This window comes from Orcinus orca, chromosome 8, assembly GCF_937001465.1.
Source record: "Orcinus orca chromosome 8, mOrcOrc1.1, whole genome shotgun sequence".
In the NCBI taxonomy this organism is placed as follows: Eukaryota; Metazoa; Chordata; class Mammalia; order Artiodactyla; family Delphinidae; genus Orcinus; species Orcinus orca.
The window spans coordinates 101,802,308-101,815,984 of NC_064566.1; the positions used below are offsets into that span (position 1 = coordinate 101,802,308).

General features: G+C 51.7%; 1 protein-coding gene across 4 annotated transcripts in view; it reads right to left on the bottom strand.

The window, feature by feature from the left end:
- Positions 1-147: 147 nt before the first annotated feature.
- Positions 148-13,677, bottom strand: part of KIRREL3 (kirre like nephrin family adhesion molecule 3) — a 548,805-nt gene continuing 535,275 nt past the window's right edge. For 3 of the 4 annotated variants that reach the window (XM_033406954.2, XM_004280470.3, XM_049712831.1), the window contains 4 exons: positions 13,404-13,511; positions 11,273-11,382; positions 7,465-7,551; positions 148-7,001 (listed from right to left, as the gene is read on the bottom strand). In XM_033406954.2, the coding sequence (XP_033262845.1) occupies positions 6,558-7,001; positions 7,465-7,551; positions 11,273-11,382; positions 13,404-13,511 (749 nt within the window). In that variant the 3' untranslated portion in view covers positions 148-6,557. Of the gene's footprint in view, positions 7,002-7,464; positions 7,552-9,543; positions 9,640-11,272; positions 11,383-13,403; positions 13,512-13,677 lie in introns of those variants that run through there. The other variant, XM_049712832.1, reaches the window with a different exon arrangement.

Genomic DNA, 13,677 nt, shown 5'->3' on the forward strand with positions numbered 1-13,677 from the left:
GTAGACTGTGAGGTCCATCTCTCTCCTCCACAGAGGCCTGGAGAAGACGCGGGACTCCCAGCGCGACCACCTAGCTGGGCAAGACAGAGTTTAGGTCTTTATCTAGCCCGGGAACACATTGAAATGATATTCTATATTCACATCAAGTGGCGTGTCTTAATTTTGAACACTTCGGGTTTTATTTACACTTTCCGAGGACATGAATACATCCAACTGCCTTACCCCAGAGACTGGCCAGCCTGCGAAAAGTTTGAACTCGGAAGCAGTTCTGTCCGTGAGGCAGTTAGGTGTAAGCGCATACACAACCGTGCTCTGCCACGTAAACTGTAAACTAGTGATTACGCATGCCTGTCTCACAATGAAGTTTTAAGGATCTAGTGGGAATATGTCTGGAAGAACATTGTGTAGGCTGTAAAGTATGACATAAATATTAGATTGGAAAGCTACCTTGCATAATGGAAAATACCGGAAAGCATATGGAACAACTGAGGTCCATCTGAAGAGCCAAACGTACGCCCAGGTATGGCTAATTACAGAAAAGTCTTTGTCTTCAAGTCACCCACAAGCTAAGGAGAGGAAGGTTAAGACATTGGTGAGAGGACTCAAATGCAGGCTTTGCAGAATCCAACAAAGAACTGTGAGTTCAAACTGCTCTCTGGCAGTGGCTTTCAAGTTGAAGTCAGATGCTCTTAGGGGTTTTTGGAGAAAGGGATTTCTTGGGTGGCATTATCCCGTTTCCATGGCATGCGGCATACCAGGGTAGGTTCCTAAACTAAAGTTGAGAAGTACATCTTCAGGGTTGGTAAGCTCTCCGCTAAACCATCTGACCGTTTTGATGTCTTAATTATAGCTTCAGAAAACTATTTGTTGTTAGTTTTGAGCATTTCCATGGTTTTGTACCAGACGTGGTTCCAGGAAATCTTTCCAACTTAAAAGTTTGAGGAGGGATCTATGTGTGTGTATGTCAGTAGGTATAGCCTGTTTTCCTGTCCAGTTCTTCCTCAGGGAGCTTCCCTCTCTTGTTAGAGTTTGTGGAGATCCTGCACCCGGGAAATGAAGCGGGGAGATGAACCTTGGGTCTCATTAAATGTCAGATTTGGGGGGAGCCCAAATGTATTGGAGGGCTCCACCTCTTAAAGTAAAGGGATTGCTGGGAGCAGGTTGGGAAGACCACAGTCCTGTCTAGGAGGGTCAGCACAGAGGATCTGACAAAAGTCTTTAAGGAAAACTGAACTTTGGGAGCCAGATTTCAGGTTCCCGGGGAAGACCAGTTGAAAGTACTGCACCCCTCAACAGAGGCGCTGTTTCCCCTGGAGAATCTTGCAAGACTGGAAGGGTGGAGCTGGCGGAGTGAATCAGAGAAATCACCCCAGGGGAGTCGAAGTTGGAATTACTGAACTAAGCTGTTATTCTGAGGTTTCCTAAAACACTACTTATGTACATCACCAACTTTAACACTTAAGGAGTGTCTTCACTTGCTTAAAAATGTGTTTCTCTCCTGAGGAAAAATATCACAAGAGGGCAAGTCCGGTAGGGAGATTCTCTCCAGTTCTGTTCTTTTTCTCTGTAGATTTCCGTTCCACTTGCAGCCCTCCATGGCAAGAGAGCTAGGGAAACTTTTAAATAAAACTCAGGAAATTCTCATCTGAAAATTCTGCTGTAGAAGTCCTGAATCCTTATCTGTATCACTTTATCTCTAATGCCTTCTTCATTCCATATTTCTCCCATTAGTGTCATGAATTTGTTTTCTAGTCCTTGGGCAGCAAGGCTGTGGCCCTTTAATTTCTTTACAAAGGTGGTGACGGTGGTATCTTGAGCTCAGTCCCCTTGAACTTTTCTTTGCCTAGTTGAGGGGAGATGAATCCATTCAGGGGGAATGAATCCCTATATTCAGCTCCTATCCTGAGTAGCACTTTTCCTCTTGCATAATGGGGAGTAGATTTCAGAGAAGGTCTATTGAATAAGACCCCACTTCTGCCTAAGAAGACCTGTTTCCTGAGACTTCACATACCTTGTCTTTGAACATGAATACTTTAGATTCACCACAAAGAAGACAGCTATTAAGGAGCATTATATGAATGTTCTCGTAGCATTCCAAGATATTTCCAAGGGTCATAGATTGAGAAGCAGTGGAAGGAGATTCCTTTGTGTGACCGGGGCTCCCTGATCAGTGAGCTCAAGGGAGGCTTTTGGCCCGAGGTTTGCGGCTGTTCCGGCCCTGTGGGTGGGCCGAGCAGAGGTCCAGAGAGGAGCTCTGGGAACATGGAATGGCAGGCAGATATGGGCACCTGGGAAAACTCAACAATGGATCCTGTGAATGGCATGTGTTCACAGAAGGCCTTTTAAAGATGAGGGCTGGGGTAGGCATGAAACCACAGGGCCTGTGGTCCGAAAGCTTTCGTGTATGTCCAAGACTTTGCCGATAAAGAGAAAGAGGAGACAGATCCAGGAAGAACAGCAGTTAGAGAGGGCAAGAGTGGGCGGTCCTCTCCCTAAAACACAAGTGGATTCATCCAGGAAAACAAATCCTTACTTGTTTTTTCCCAGTTTATGACCTAATTAGGAAGGTGGAAACATAGCGGGTTGGGGAAAAGATGATTACAGCCTTACTGGGTGTAAGAAGTAACTGTCAGAGCAAGGGAATGCTTTATCAGTGACTCTTAGAGATCACTTGTAGTTTCAATGCTGAAGCTGGCCTGTGGTTACAGCTCCTAAAAACAGCTTCCATAAGAGGCTTCTAAAAGGCTTTTTTAAAGGGAAAGTAAACGTCAAGATTTAGTTGAGATGTCATCAGTTTATGTCTAAACATTCATGTTTCTTTAAAGCAGGCACCCCAAGTGGTATTTTAAATAAAAATCTCTATGCAAATTAGGATAGTTTTTATTTAAATATTTATACCTTTATTTTAATCAAGGGTTGATTTTATAGGGAAACTTACTAGAGAAGAGACTGATCACAGGACTCCCCCTCGTCTTTTTTTCCTGGCGCCATCATAAACAGAGTACAATACCTGGGAAGGGCTGATGGGACTCCTGGAGTGTGTACCTGGCGATTTCAGTTCTGATCCCGTAATAGCAAAGGCCACGGTGCCTCGTGTATGCCGCCCCCATATAGGAAGCGAGAAGCAGAATTCCTGTTGGCTCTTTTCTCCTGTTCTGAGAAATCTCCCAAGGGCTGCTTCACATTTGCTGTTATTTCCCCCTGTTCCTCTCTACTCCGGAAGCTCAAAGGCAGCTTCAAGGCCTATTCCTTTAGAGCACTGTTTCAGTAGTCTCCATCAGAGGTGGATTTGCTGTGGTGCTCTAGTGCTTTGTATGAGACCATTTCCTGTTCCATGAAAGTTGAAGACGTGATGGAAATAACCCTGGCCTTCCCAGACTGATAGTGAGCCTGAGAGTCAGAAACTGGGCCCCCATCCAGTGACTCGGAGCCAGTAACGAATTGTAAAGCTATCAGAAAACTGGATCCTGGCCTTGGGAGGGGTGGGGGTGATTTGATACACAGACGAGCTTTCCCAGGGAGTTGTGGTCTTTCCAGGTCATTTGGGGAGTGGCGGTGGAGGATGCCAGTCCTGTTTTCCTACTGGAGCTGTGGCCTGTCCTTGCTCAGCCTGCCCCCGAGTGGGTCCCAGCTCATGGCCTTCAGCGTCGGCCGTTTTCATCTTATTCTAGGATGAAAGTGGCCTTGGGTTTGCACTGTAGAATGGAAACATTTCACAGAGGAAATCATATGTTTACATCTCGTGCTGTCACTTGTTAGCTCTGTGACCTTGGGCCGGTCTTCTTTAAGTTCACTCCCTCGTCTGTAAAATGGTAATACTTGGTAGAATTGTGAGAATTAAATGATTACAAACGTGAAGCACTCATTTCAGTTAACTTGAAATCACCTACAAGGAAATTCAGGGCCTCCCACTGCCTTAATTTTTTTTTTTTTTAACACTTCCCTTTACCAGCTTTCTTGTCCCCTCACTCCTACGTGAGAAGTAAATGGAGTCAGAGGGGTTTAAGGATGCACACTGCTCAGTCCAGCATCCTTCTCAGTGCCTCAACGGTCCAGAGGCCACCAGAGCCTACTGATTTCCCCTGCCTATGTTCATCTCTTTCACCAGGGCCTTACTTGTGATCTCCTACCCTTTCGGCAATTCTTTGCTGTGTTTGTGCCTCGGAGAGAGCTCAGGGAGTGGGCCCCGTGTAGCCGAGTCTTGACTGTGCAGCCCCATCTTCCGTGATGTCCACGTTCCCACCCTGGGAGTGTCTGAGGCTCCCAAGGGAGAAGAGGGTTCTGTTCTCCAGGAGATCAGATTTCTTCCCTGTTCTCCAGGTTATTCTGTGCCATAACCTTGGGTTCCAAGAAAGAATGGGTACCTCCATCCTATTATAAGTGCTGTGTGTGACGGGGGGAGGATGTGGGCAGGGGGTGAGGGGCAAGGTAGGCTGTGGTGAGGCTTAGGAAGGAGATGTCCCGCCCACCTCCAAGGTGGGGAAGGCTAGGAGAAATGAATGGACAGATCCTCTTAGGGCATCCTCTTCCTTATTCTAGCACACCAAGGCATTTTGCATCTGATCTTAGAGCCTTACTCCTTGCTGGCAAAGGCAAAACGTGTATGGGAAGGAAGAGAACTTGTCAAGATTAACCTGGAGCCCACAGGCATCTGTGCTGGGCCAGAAATGGTACCAGGAGCAGGATGTGGGGCTGGGATGTACACTTACATTTCTCATCAGTTTCTACTACCTCAGGCTTGGGTGCTGCAAAGGAAGATATCCAAGGAGGTGGAGGGTTTTGAAGCAATAGGAAATATGGTGGAAGCAGAAACATCCTCTGGGTGGAGGCTCTAGGAAGGCTAAGGCTATGTATACCATCTGTGGGTTGGGGCCATCCAAGGCATCAGTGGAGGAAAGAAGCACAGGCTTTTGTGATGAAGGTTCCCATGGTGGGTGAGGACTCCCAGGGAAGGTTGGAGGAGAAGGGTCTTAATCTGAGGAGGAATCTCCAACCTTTGGGACAGTGTGGGTTCTCCAGAGTTCTATCTGAATCCTACTTGCAGAGGTAGCATCCTAACTTGGCCCTGTTTATCCACCCCAGCCTGTCTGCCATCACCACGTCAAGCTTTCCACCCAAACAGAGCCATTCGTAGAACATCATTTGAGTCTCAGAGCGTTGGGCTGCCTGGTGGCACAGGCTCTTTGAAGAGGGCCTCCTCCCCTGAACCCCCAACGGAGGGAGCCGCCCTTGCAGAATATTGCTGAGAGAAAGGCCTAGAAGGACCCCTCCAATGTGCAGTCTGACCCCTTTGCCCCTGAGCTGTATTTGGCGTGAGTCAGGTGGTTGGTTTCGTGTGCCCTCTGGGTTGGGCACATCTGCAAGGAGAGGAGTCTGCCCATAGGTCCTATTGTCACCATGACCAGAGCTCTCCACTGTCTGGGAAAACCAAATCAAAGCAGGGCAAGGAACCCTGCGTTCCCAAAGCATCCTCTGAGCTCTTGGGGTCTTGCTGTGACTCTGCAGGAACAAAAGAGTAGAACGCATCTGTTGGAGGAAGGACCCCTAACCTTTATTCTCAGGTGGCAGGCAGGAGTGAGGTGCAGATATGCTTTCTCTCTTGCCCCAGGAGCCTTACTGAGGACAGGACCATGGTTCCTTGTGTGAATCTAGGCTCAGCTGAGAAGGTGAGTCTCATCACCTTAAAGGCCTGCCCCCTAGTCCCCTCAAACCCCACAGATCCTGGGACACAGTCTCTCCAACGGCTGTTTAAAGAACCCTGACCAGAGAAGCTCACACTCCTTATATTGACTCCGAATGTGCAGAGGGGAGGAGGGGAGTACACGAAGCAGGGGCGCGTGGGGAGGCTCTGAGTCGCACAGCCTGGCGAGGGATCCCCGAGTGTCACGTTCCCCCCTCCTTCCCTCCCCCTCCCTCCCAAACACCAGTCTCTGATTGGGCCAGTCCCACCTCAGAGTTGAGAGGCATCCAGTCCAAGGACAGAACTGTAAGGGTATGGACACAAAACACCGAACAAACTGGGGGTGGGCTCCGGGCCAGTGTGTCAGCCAGGGCCGTTCTGGCTTCTCAGCCTCTGGAGTCTGGACCAGGAGGGGCAGGGGGCGCTGAGGTCTCTGGGGCAGCTCCGTGCCGGCAAGCACTTGACGCCCTGCTCCCCGGGGCTGTACAGGAGCACAGGCACGGTGGGAGTCGGGGGAGGGCTTGCGGGCGGCAAGGGGCAGAGCTCCTCCGAAGCCCGGAGCGTGGACGGCAGTTTCATGAAAGCAGAGTTATAGCTGCCTCCGGAGCCTGTGGGAGGGGCAGGTAGAGGAGGGGCCGCCAGGAAAGGGCCGGGGGCCGAGGGCGGCCAGCACGGAGCACACTGCGCTCAGCGGCATCCTCTGACCACGTCCCCACCTCCACGCCCCGATGCCCGGCAGCTGGGCCCGCATTTGTGCTTGATCGGGGTTGCCAGGAGGGTGGTGGAGGCGGCTGCTTCCGGGGTCCTCTGCAAAGTCTCTGCAGAGCCAGGCCGAGGCCCCGCCCTCCCCGGCCCTCCCGCCCTCGGCCCGGGATCCTCAGACGTGAGTCTGCATCCGCCGCTGCAGGGGCCGGCTGGGGTCGGAGTTCTGGGAAGAGGACTGGGAATGGTGGGAGGAGGAGGCCGAGGCCTTGCTCGCCTTATCGAACTGCACGTAGCCGTCCTGCTTGCCGCTGCTGCTGACGCTGCTGTCACACTGCGTGTCCAGGAAGGAGCTGCTGTCGCTGAGCGAGCCCCGCTGGAACTCCCGCTCACAGAGCTCGATGGATGAGCTGCCCGTGCCCAGCACGAACCTCTGCCCGTAGTCGTAGAGGCGGCCCTGGCCGCTCAGCGTGCTGTAGATGTTGGTGAAGGACATGCCCGTGGGCACTCGCTGCTTGCCCGCGGGGCGCAGGTCCGGCTGGCAGCCGGACAGCGAGATGGCGGGGGTCGAGTGGTGCTCCTTGAAGGTGTTGACGCTGTAGTAGCCATTGGTAGGGTCCTGGGGGGCCGGGGGGAGAGCGGCGTCACAGCACCGGACGGGAGCCAGTCCCACCGTCCATGGGGAGGGCCAGGGACAGACAGGAGGAAGGGGACAGCGGTAGAGGCGTTGGTGGGGGCGGTCGGGAGGGTCAGCCTGGGCAGGATGCTGGCAGGTGTTCAAGTGGGGTCTTGACCGGTACGTTTTGTTATTTCAGGGCAGCTCAAGGCCATGTGAAAGCCAGGCTTTCATTGTTTTTTGTTTTAGTCCGGAACTTGGAAACGGTATTAAAAACGTTATTGGTGAAGAGGTCGTGGGAGGGGAGAACCGTGAGAGCTCAACCTTAACTCTCTCAGCCCCTTGGTGTTGGGGCGAGAGAGCAGGTGGCTTTGTGGGGGACTGTCCCTTCTATCTGTGCCTGGATCTGGGGCCTGGGTCATCAGAGCTGAAGACCAGGCGTGTCGTAACCCAGGGCCCTTCTTACCTTCAGGTTCTGAAACTCCTTCTCCTCTTCTTTGAGCACCTCCAGCTGCTTCAGGACTGAGTCTTGCTGGAATTCACCCCGGTCCATCTACAACCCAGAAATCGCTGCTCAGTGGGTAGGAGGTGGGCTAATCGTCCACTTCCCCCAAGGAAAAGCCGGAGAAATGCACTCAAAAGATGCTTGCCATCTGTGCCTCCCCTCCCCGCCACCTCTCACTGCCTGGCCCCTGGAGGCAGGTGACAAGAGCCTGGAGGAGATTCCAGATCTCACTGTTGTTCTTGGACCCCTAGCCCCACCCCTCCTGAGAGCCGGAGACCCAGAGGTGGGTGGGTGCAGGGCAGGTCTCTAAGACACACCACCGTCTTCCTTCCCGTGGGCTACGGTTATCTCCTCCAGAGATCTTGCTTTGATTCGGTTCAATTCAGTGAGCCTTTATTGACTTCAGGCCAGGCATTGTGCTCAGGGCCAGGCAAACAGAGGTCAGGAGACGTTACAGAACAGCTGTGCTCATCAGGGAGCTGGGCTTGTAGATAAATAACTGCAGAACCTCTGGGCAGGGGTCCGGGCCCCGCAGCTCCTCAGCGGGGCTAGGCTTCATGACGGCCTTGAGAAGGAATCAGTGAATAACCACCTCTGAGGTGCTGGCAACTAGGACCTCACCTGCCATTCACAGCAAGGACTTAGATTATTCGAAGTTATCTTCCCGAACAGAGGCCAGAGAGCCTGGGGACAAGATCATTTCCTGTTTCTCTTTGGTTCTCCAGCACACCTGGTGCAGCGCCTTACACACTGTGGTCATCGACCAAAATCCTTCCGGAGTGGAATCATATTTAATTGTGTTTTATTCATTCTTTGATTGGCCGGTGCCCGGCGTGGCGCGTGCCATACAGTAGGACTGTCACAATTGTTATGTTTATGTCGGATGAATGAATGAAGCGGCAAGGCGCTAAACTACTGGAAATTAAAAAAATAATTAGACTTAAGGTGAAAAGTAAAGCACGCTTGGCACACGGTGGGGTTATTATGAATGTGAACAGCCACAGTGGTTCTTGTCCTGTGGCACAGAATGTTCTTCCCATGTATCCCTTCTGCACATGACATGATCTGGGCCAGGTTCCCACCCACTCTCAGAACGGGGCTGTGTCTTCTCCCTTGTGACTCACTTTCCTGATCTCTTTTTGGAGCCCCACAGAATCAGCCAGCGTGCTTCCATCCTGTCACTTCCCCACTAATGCTGCTTTTTTCATTTTCCAGTAAGTGCTGTGGCTCTATCTGGATTGAGTTCTTCTCTTCCACCAGATTCAGCTTCTCAGCCCGCCTCTCCTCAGTGTTGGGGCTGTATCGGTGCCGGGGGTGAAGGGAGTGGCTGGACGAAGGTCTCCCCAAGGGGAGCCCTCAGCGGGTTCTTCTTATCTCCCACTCTTAACTGACGACTGAGTGACCCCCCCCCTTCCCTGAGGGTCTGGACTGGAGAATGGTGTGGAAACAGTCAGAGGCAGTCAGAATATCCCAGTGAGAGGGAATGCAAGGTCCCCAGGGGATGAAGGACAGGCGTGGGTACTTTCACACTAGACTCAATCAATCTCATCAACAGAGACGTCCATTCCTGCCCAGGTCTGGACTGTGGTCCCCTCCCTTGTAAGACTGACCGTTCATCTGTGTCAGACACTATGTTAGGTCTGGGCGAAGTAGACATTTGTCTCTTTGTCTTTGAGGAACGCTGGGATACTTGGGGAGGCTGACGTGTAATTAGAGAAATGCACTATGAAAGAGGAACATGCAGAGTGTTTGGGGAGAGCACCAGGAAGTGCATAGCTCTGCCAGCCACGGTGGGGCAAGCCTGGAAAATTGTGGAGGAGGTGACATTTGAGCTGACTCTCGAAGGAGAATGTGAAATTCAACAGACAAAATCAACAGGCCGAGGGAACAGCAGTGCGAAGCCTCCGAGGTATAAAAGACTCGAGGGCTGAGAACTGCAAGTTCTCTGGGGTGTTGGAGGGCTGGATGCATTTGGCAGGAAGACGGGGCTGGACAGGCCGGAAGCCGCTTCCTGCTGAAGGGTCTTGATGACCCGCCTGGTGCTGGAATATCAGGTAGGTCTGGAGCCACCGAGGGTCTTTAAGTAGGACGGTAACAGGATCAGATTTGCATCTTAGAAGGACCCTTTGTGGGACTCTGGAGGGTGGAGAGTAAAGTGGTGAAAGATTAGAATGTGGGACCACTTGGGAGGAGGCTGTCATGGATCAGGGGAGCCGTGGTGAGGCCTGCACTTAGGAGTTATAGTGGAGAAGAGGCAGGGGCACAGCTCTGAAAAGATTCTGAAGTGGAATTGTCGGGACCTGAAAATCAACTGGATAGAAGACGAGCAGCAGAGAAAACGTCATTTCAATTCACTAAACGTTGGTGAGCAACTGCCAGGGACCGTGGAAGGCTCTGGGGACACAGGGATGAGTAAGGCAGCTTGCTCACCGTCTAGTGGAGACAGATAAGGAAACAGGTGATTTCACAGCAAAGCAAATAGCGACCGTTCCTTGAGCCCTCACTGTGTTCCACTGGCTCCAGCCTCTTCAGGGGTTCATCCACTGAGCCCTCACCCCGACCCCATGTACCATGACCTTCATCCTATCCTAGAAGAGGAGACTGAAGCACAGAGAGGCCCATGCTCTTGACCGACCTGCTTGCAGCTGCTACTCCAACATATTATAACTGTGACACAGTAGGCACCGGAGTTTTCTAGCAGAGTTTTCCGGGATTTTGTTTGGACAGATGGATGGGTGACGGTCCATCGAGGGGGCTCGGGAGGAGAAGCGGCCTTGGGGTTGCTGGAGAAATTATGAGTTTAAAGCCATCCAGTCCCCGAAGAGGAACCTATGCTTGTTGCAGACTTCTGGGGAGATGGGGGGAGCAGGGCATGTACTGGATGTTGATAATATCTATGTGTGGAGGATTATATGTTATGTCACAACATCTTATGGCAATTATGCACATCTTCTCTCCCTACTGGACAATGGGTCCCTTGAAAGCTGGGACTGCATCTTAGATGCCTTTGAGTCTCCGAGAACCCCAAGCACAATATAGTAGACACACAATAAATCTTTGTTGGCTGAGAATACGAGCACGCTTCGTTTTATTGCGCTTCACAAATATCTCAGTTTTTATAAATCCAAGGCTTGTGGCAACCCTGCAGAGGACAAGTCCTTTGGCACCATTTTTCCAAGAGCATCTGCTGCTCACTTTGTGTCTCTGTGTCACATTTTGGTCATTCTTGAGAATTTAAGACTTTGTCATTCTTATCATCTTTGTTATGGGGATCTGTGATCAGTGATCTTTTTTTTTTTTTCTTTTTGGCCACGCCTCACAGCACATGGGATCCCGCACCCCCTGCAGTGGAAGCGCGGAGTCTTAACCACTGGACCTGTGATCAGTGATCTTTGATGTTACTATTCACTGAAGGCTCAGATGATGGTTACCAGTTTTTAGCAATAATGTATTTTTTAATTAAGATAGGTACCTTTTTAAAGACATAATGCTATTGCACACTTCATAGACTACAGTACATAGGATAAACATAACTTCTGCATGTACTGGAAACCAAAAATTCCACGTGACTAGCTTTATTGCAGGCTGGAACCCAACCCCCAGTGTCTCCTAGGTCTGCCTGGAGGTGCCTGGCCTGTTACGGGGGGGGAAGCACATCTTGCCTGATGCTTTGCTTGTCAGGAGCATCTAGAGCATCAGGAAGCCTCTGGTTCTGGGAGCTTCAGGGCGCAGAGGTCGGGGTGGGGCGGGGATAAGATGACATTCTCACCATCAGCTGCTTGATGGTGGGCTGTTCCTCAGCCTCCCGGCCAGAGGCAGGCTCCTTGTGGACAATCTCCACCCGGATGTCATTCCTGGCTGACACGACACCTTTGAGATCTGGCCATAAAATAGGAAAGTGTAGACGACAGAATCAGTTGTCATCTCAGGCATTAGGGCCTGAGATGTCAAGCTCTCCCCTCCCCTCCAGCCCCTGAACTCAGCAGTTTCAGGGCCCACCTGGTAATAGAACCTGTCTGGACGTGCCGTGGGCTGTTGGGACCTCAGAGTACTTTCTCTGCTGGCTCCTGGTTGCACGACCCTCAGCCTTTCCCTGCCTCTCCCGTGGCGTGGGTGGTCATCCCCAACCATTCGGCCACCTGGTCATCCTACTAAGTTCTCACCTCCTTCTAGAAGTCTTCCCTGACCTACTCTACCGGGCTCTGATCTCTCTGTTCAGAGAATCACACATCTGTTAGAAAGGACCTTGAGATCCCATGGTCAACCTCCCACCCAAAGCAGAAACGTCCCTGCACTAGTGGTCCAGCTTCCGTAATGGAGAGCTTACGGCTTCTAGAGGAAGAAGCCGATTTATACCTGGAGAGCTCTGTTAGAAAACTCCTGCTGAAATATGCTCCCCCATGATGTCCACTGAGCGGGTGGTGAGGGAGGGCCTGAGACCGCATCACGGGGGGCCCTCAAGAGAGCAAGGCTGCTCAGCTTGGAGGGGAGGACACAGGCGACTTTCTTTCAACACGTGAAGGCTGCCAAGCAGAGGAGGGAGCAGGCTTACCCTGATTATTCTTTTTGTGCCTTCCGCTCATAGAATGTCAGAGCCGGGTAGGGCCCTGAAAGTCACATCAGCCGACCCCTTGCTATTACACAGGACAGAACCGAGGCCTGGAGTGGCTGTGGCTTGCCCAGGGTCACGGGGTGGAAGAGGCGGGGCCACAAGACAGTCTCTATTGTTCCCACCGTCTCCACCATCCCATTTACCCTTCCACGTGTCTGTCTAGCACACGTAACTTCAGAGCTACGCCCAGGACGGAGACTCCAGGCACACACGAGTGAAGAGTGCATCACTGCAGCTCTGTTTACAATAGCCAGGACATGGAAGCAACCTAGGTGTCCATCAACAGATGAATGCATAAAGAGGACGTGGCACATATATACAACGGAATATTACTCAGCCATAAAAAGGAACAAAACTGAGTTATTTATAGTGAGGTGGATGGACCTAGAGACTGTCATACAGAGTGAAGTAAGTCAGAAAGAGAAAAACAAATACCGTACGCTAACACATATATATGGAATCTAAGAAAAAAAAAAGGTCATGAAGAACCTAGGGGTAAGACGGGAATAAAGACACAGACCTACTAGAGAAGGGACTTGAGGATATGGGGAGGGGGAAGGGTAAGCTGTGACAAAGCGAGAGAGAGGCATGGACATATATACACTACCAAACGTAAGGTAGTTAGCTAGTGGGAAGCGGCCGCATAGCACAGGGAGATCAGCTAGGTGCTTTGTGACCACCTAGAGGGGTGGGATAGGGAGGGTGGGAGGGAGGGAGACGCAAGAGAGAAGAGATATGGGAACATATGTATATGTATAGCTGATTCACTTTGTTATACAGCAGAAACTAACACACCTTTGTAAAGCAATTATACTCCAAAAAGATGTTAAAAAAAAAAAAGCGCAACCCCAGCATTTTATGGCTAACAACTAAAAGACCTTTAGGAGTCCCCCCAAAGCAATTCCCTGAACCCCCTTTTTTTTTTCCTGTGTGGGTGACCTGCTTTTCTGGTTCGACTAGCAGATCTTGGAGGGCAAAGGTCACCTCCCCCACCCCCCCACCCCCGGGTTTCAGTACAGCTCCCGATGGCTGGAGAGTGCTGTGTATGTTCAGTCTGAGGTGCATGAAGTTCACTTCCGTCCAGCTCAGCCGCAGTGGAGCGCCCGCTCTGCAGCAGATGCCGAGCAAAGCGTCGCCTGTGAAAAGATGCGGGAGGCCCGTCCCTGCCCCAACAGCTCACAGCACTGGTAGGGCCCTGCTCGCTGTACTCCTGCTTTTACTCCGGGGCAGTCTAAGCTGGCCTTTTTCTCTGCCCCCCTCCCTGAGCTCCCGGGTCTCCCTCCCGTACTTCTCTGGGAGCGGGCACAGCAGAAGGCCACAATGGTTGCCAGAAGGACGAGGAAGGCCACGCCAGCTCCTACGGCCACCCCGATGATGACGGCCATCGGCACAGCCTCTGTGGGAGAGAAGCAAGCAGGCTGATGAGGGAGCTGGGGCAGCCCGCTCTCTCCCCCCAGATCTCACCCAGTTCCTCGGGCACAGCCCCTGCCGAGCTGGGGCCAGACCACGGCACGTGGGCACTCCTGGGAAAGGCCACAGGGGCCTGCGCAGGCGCGGGCACA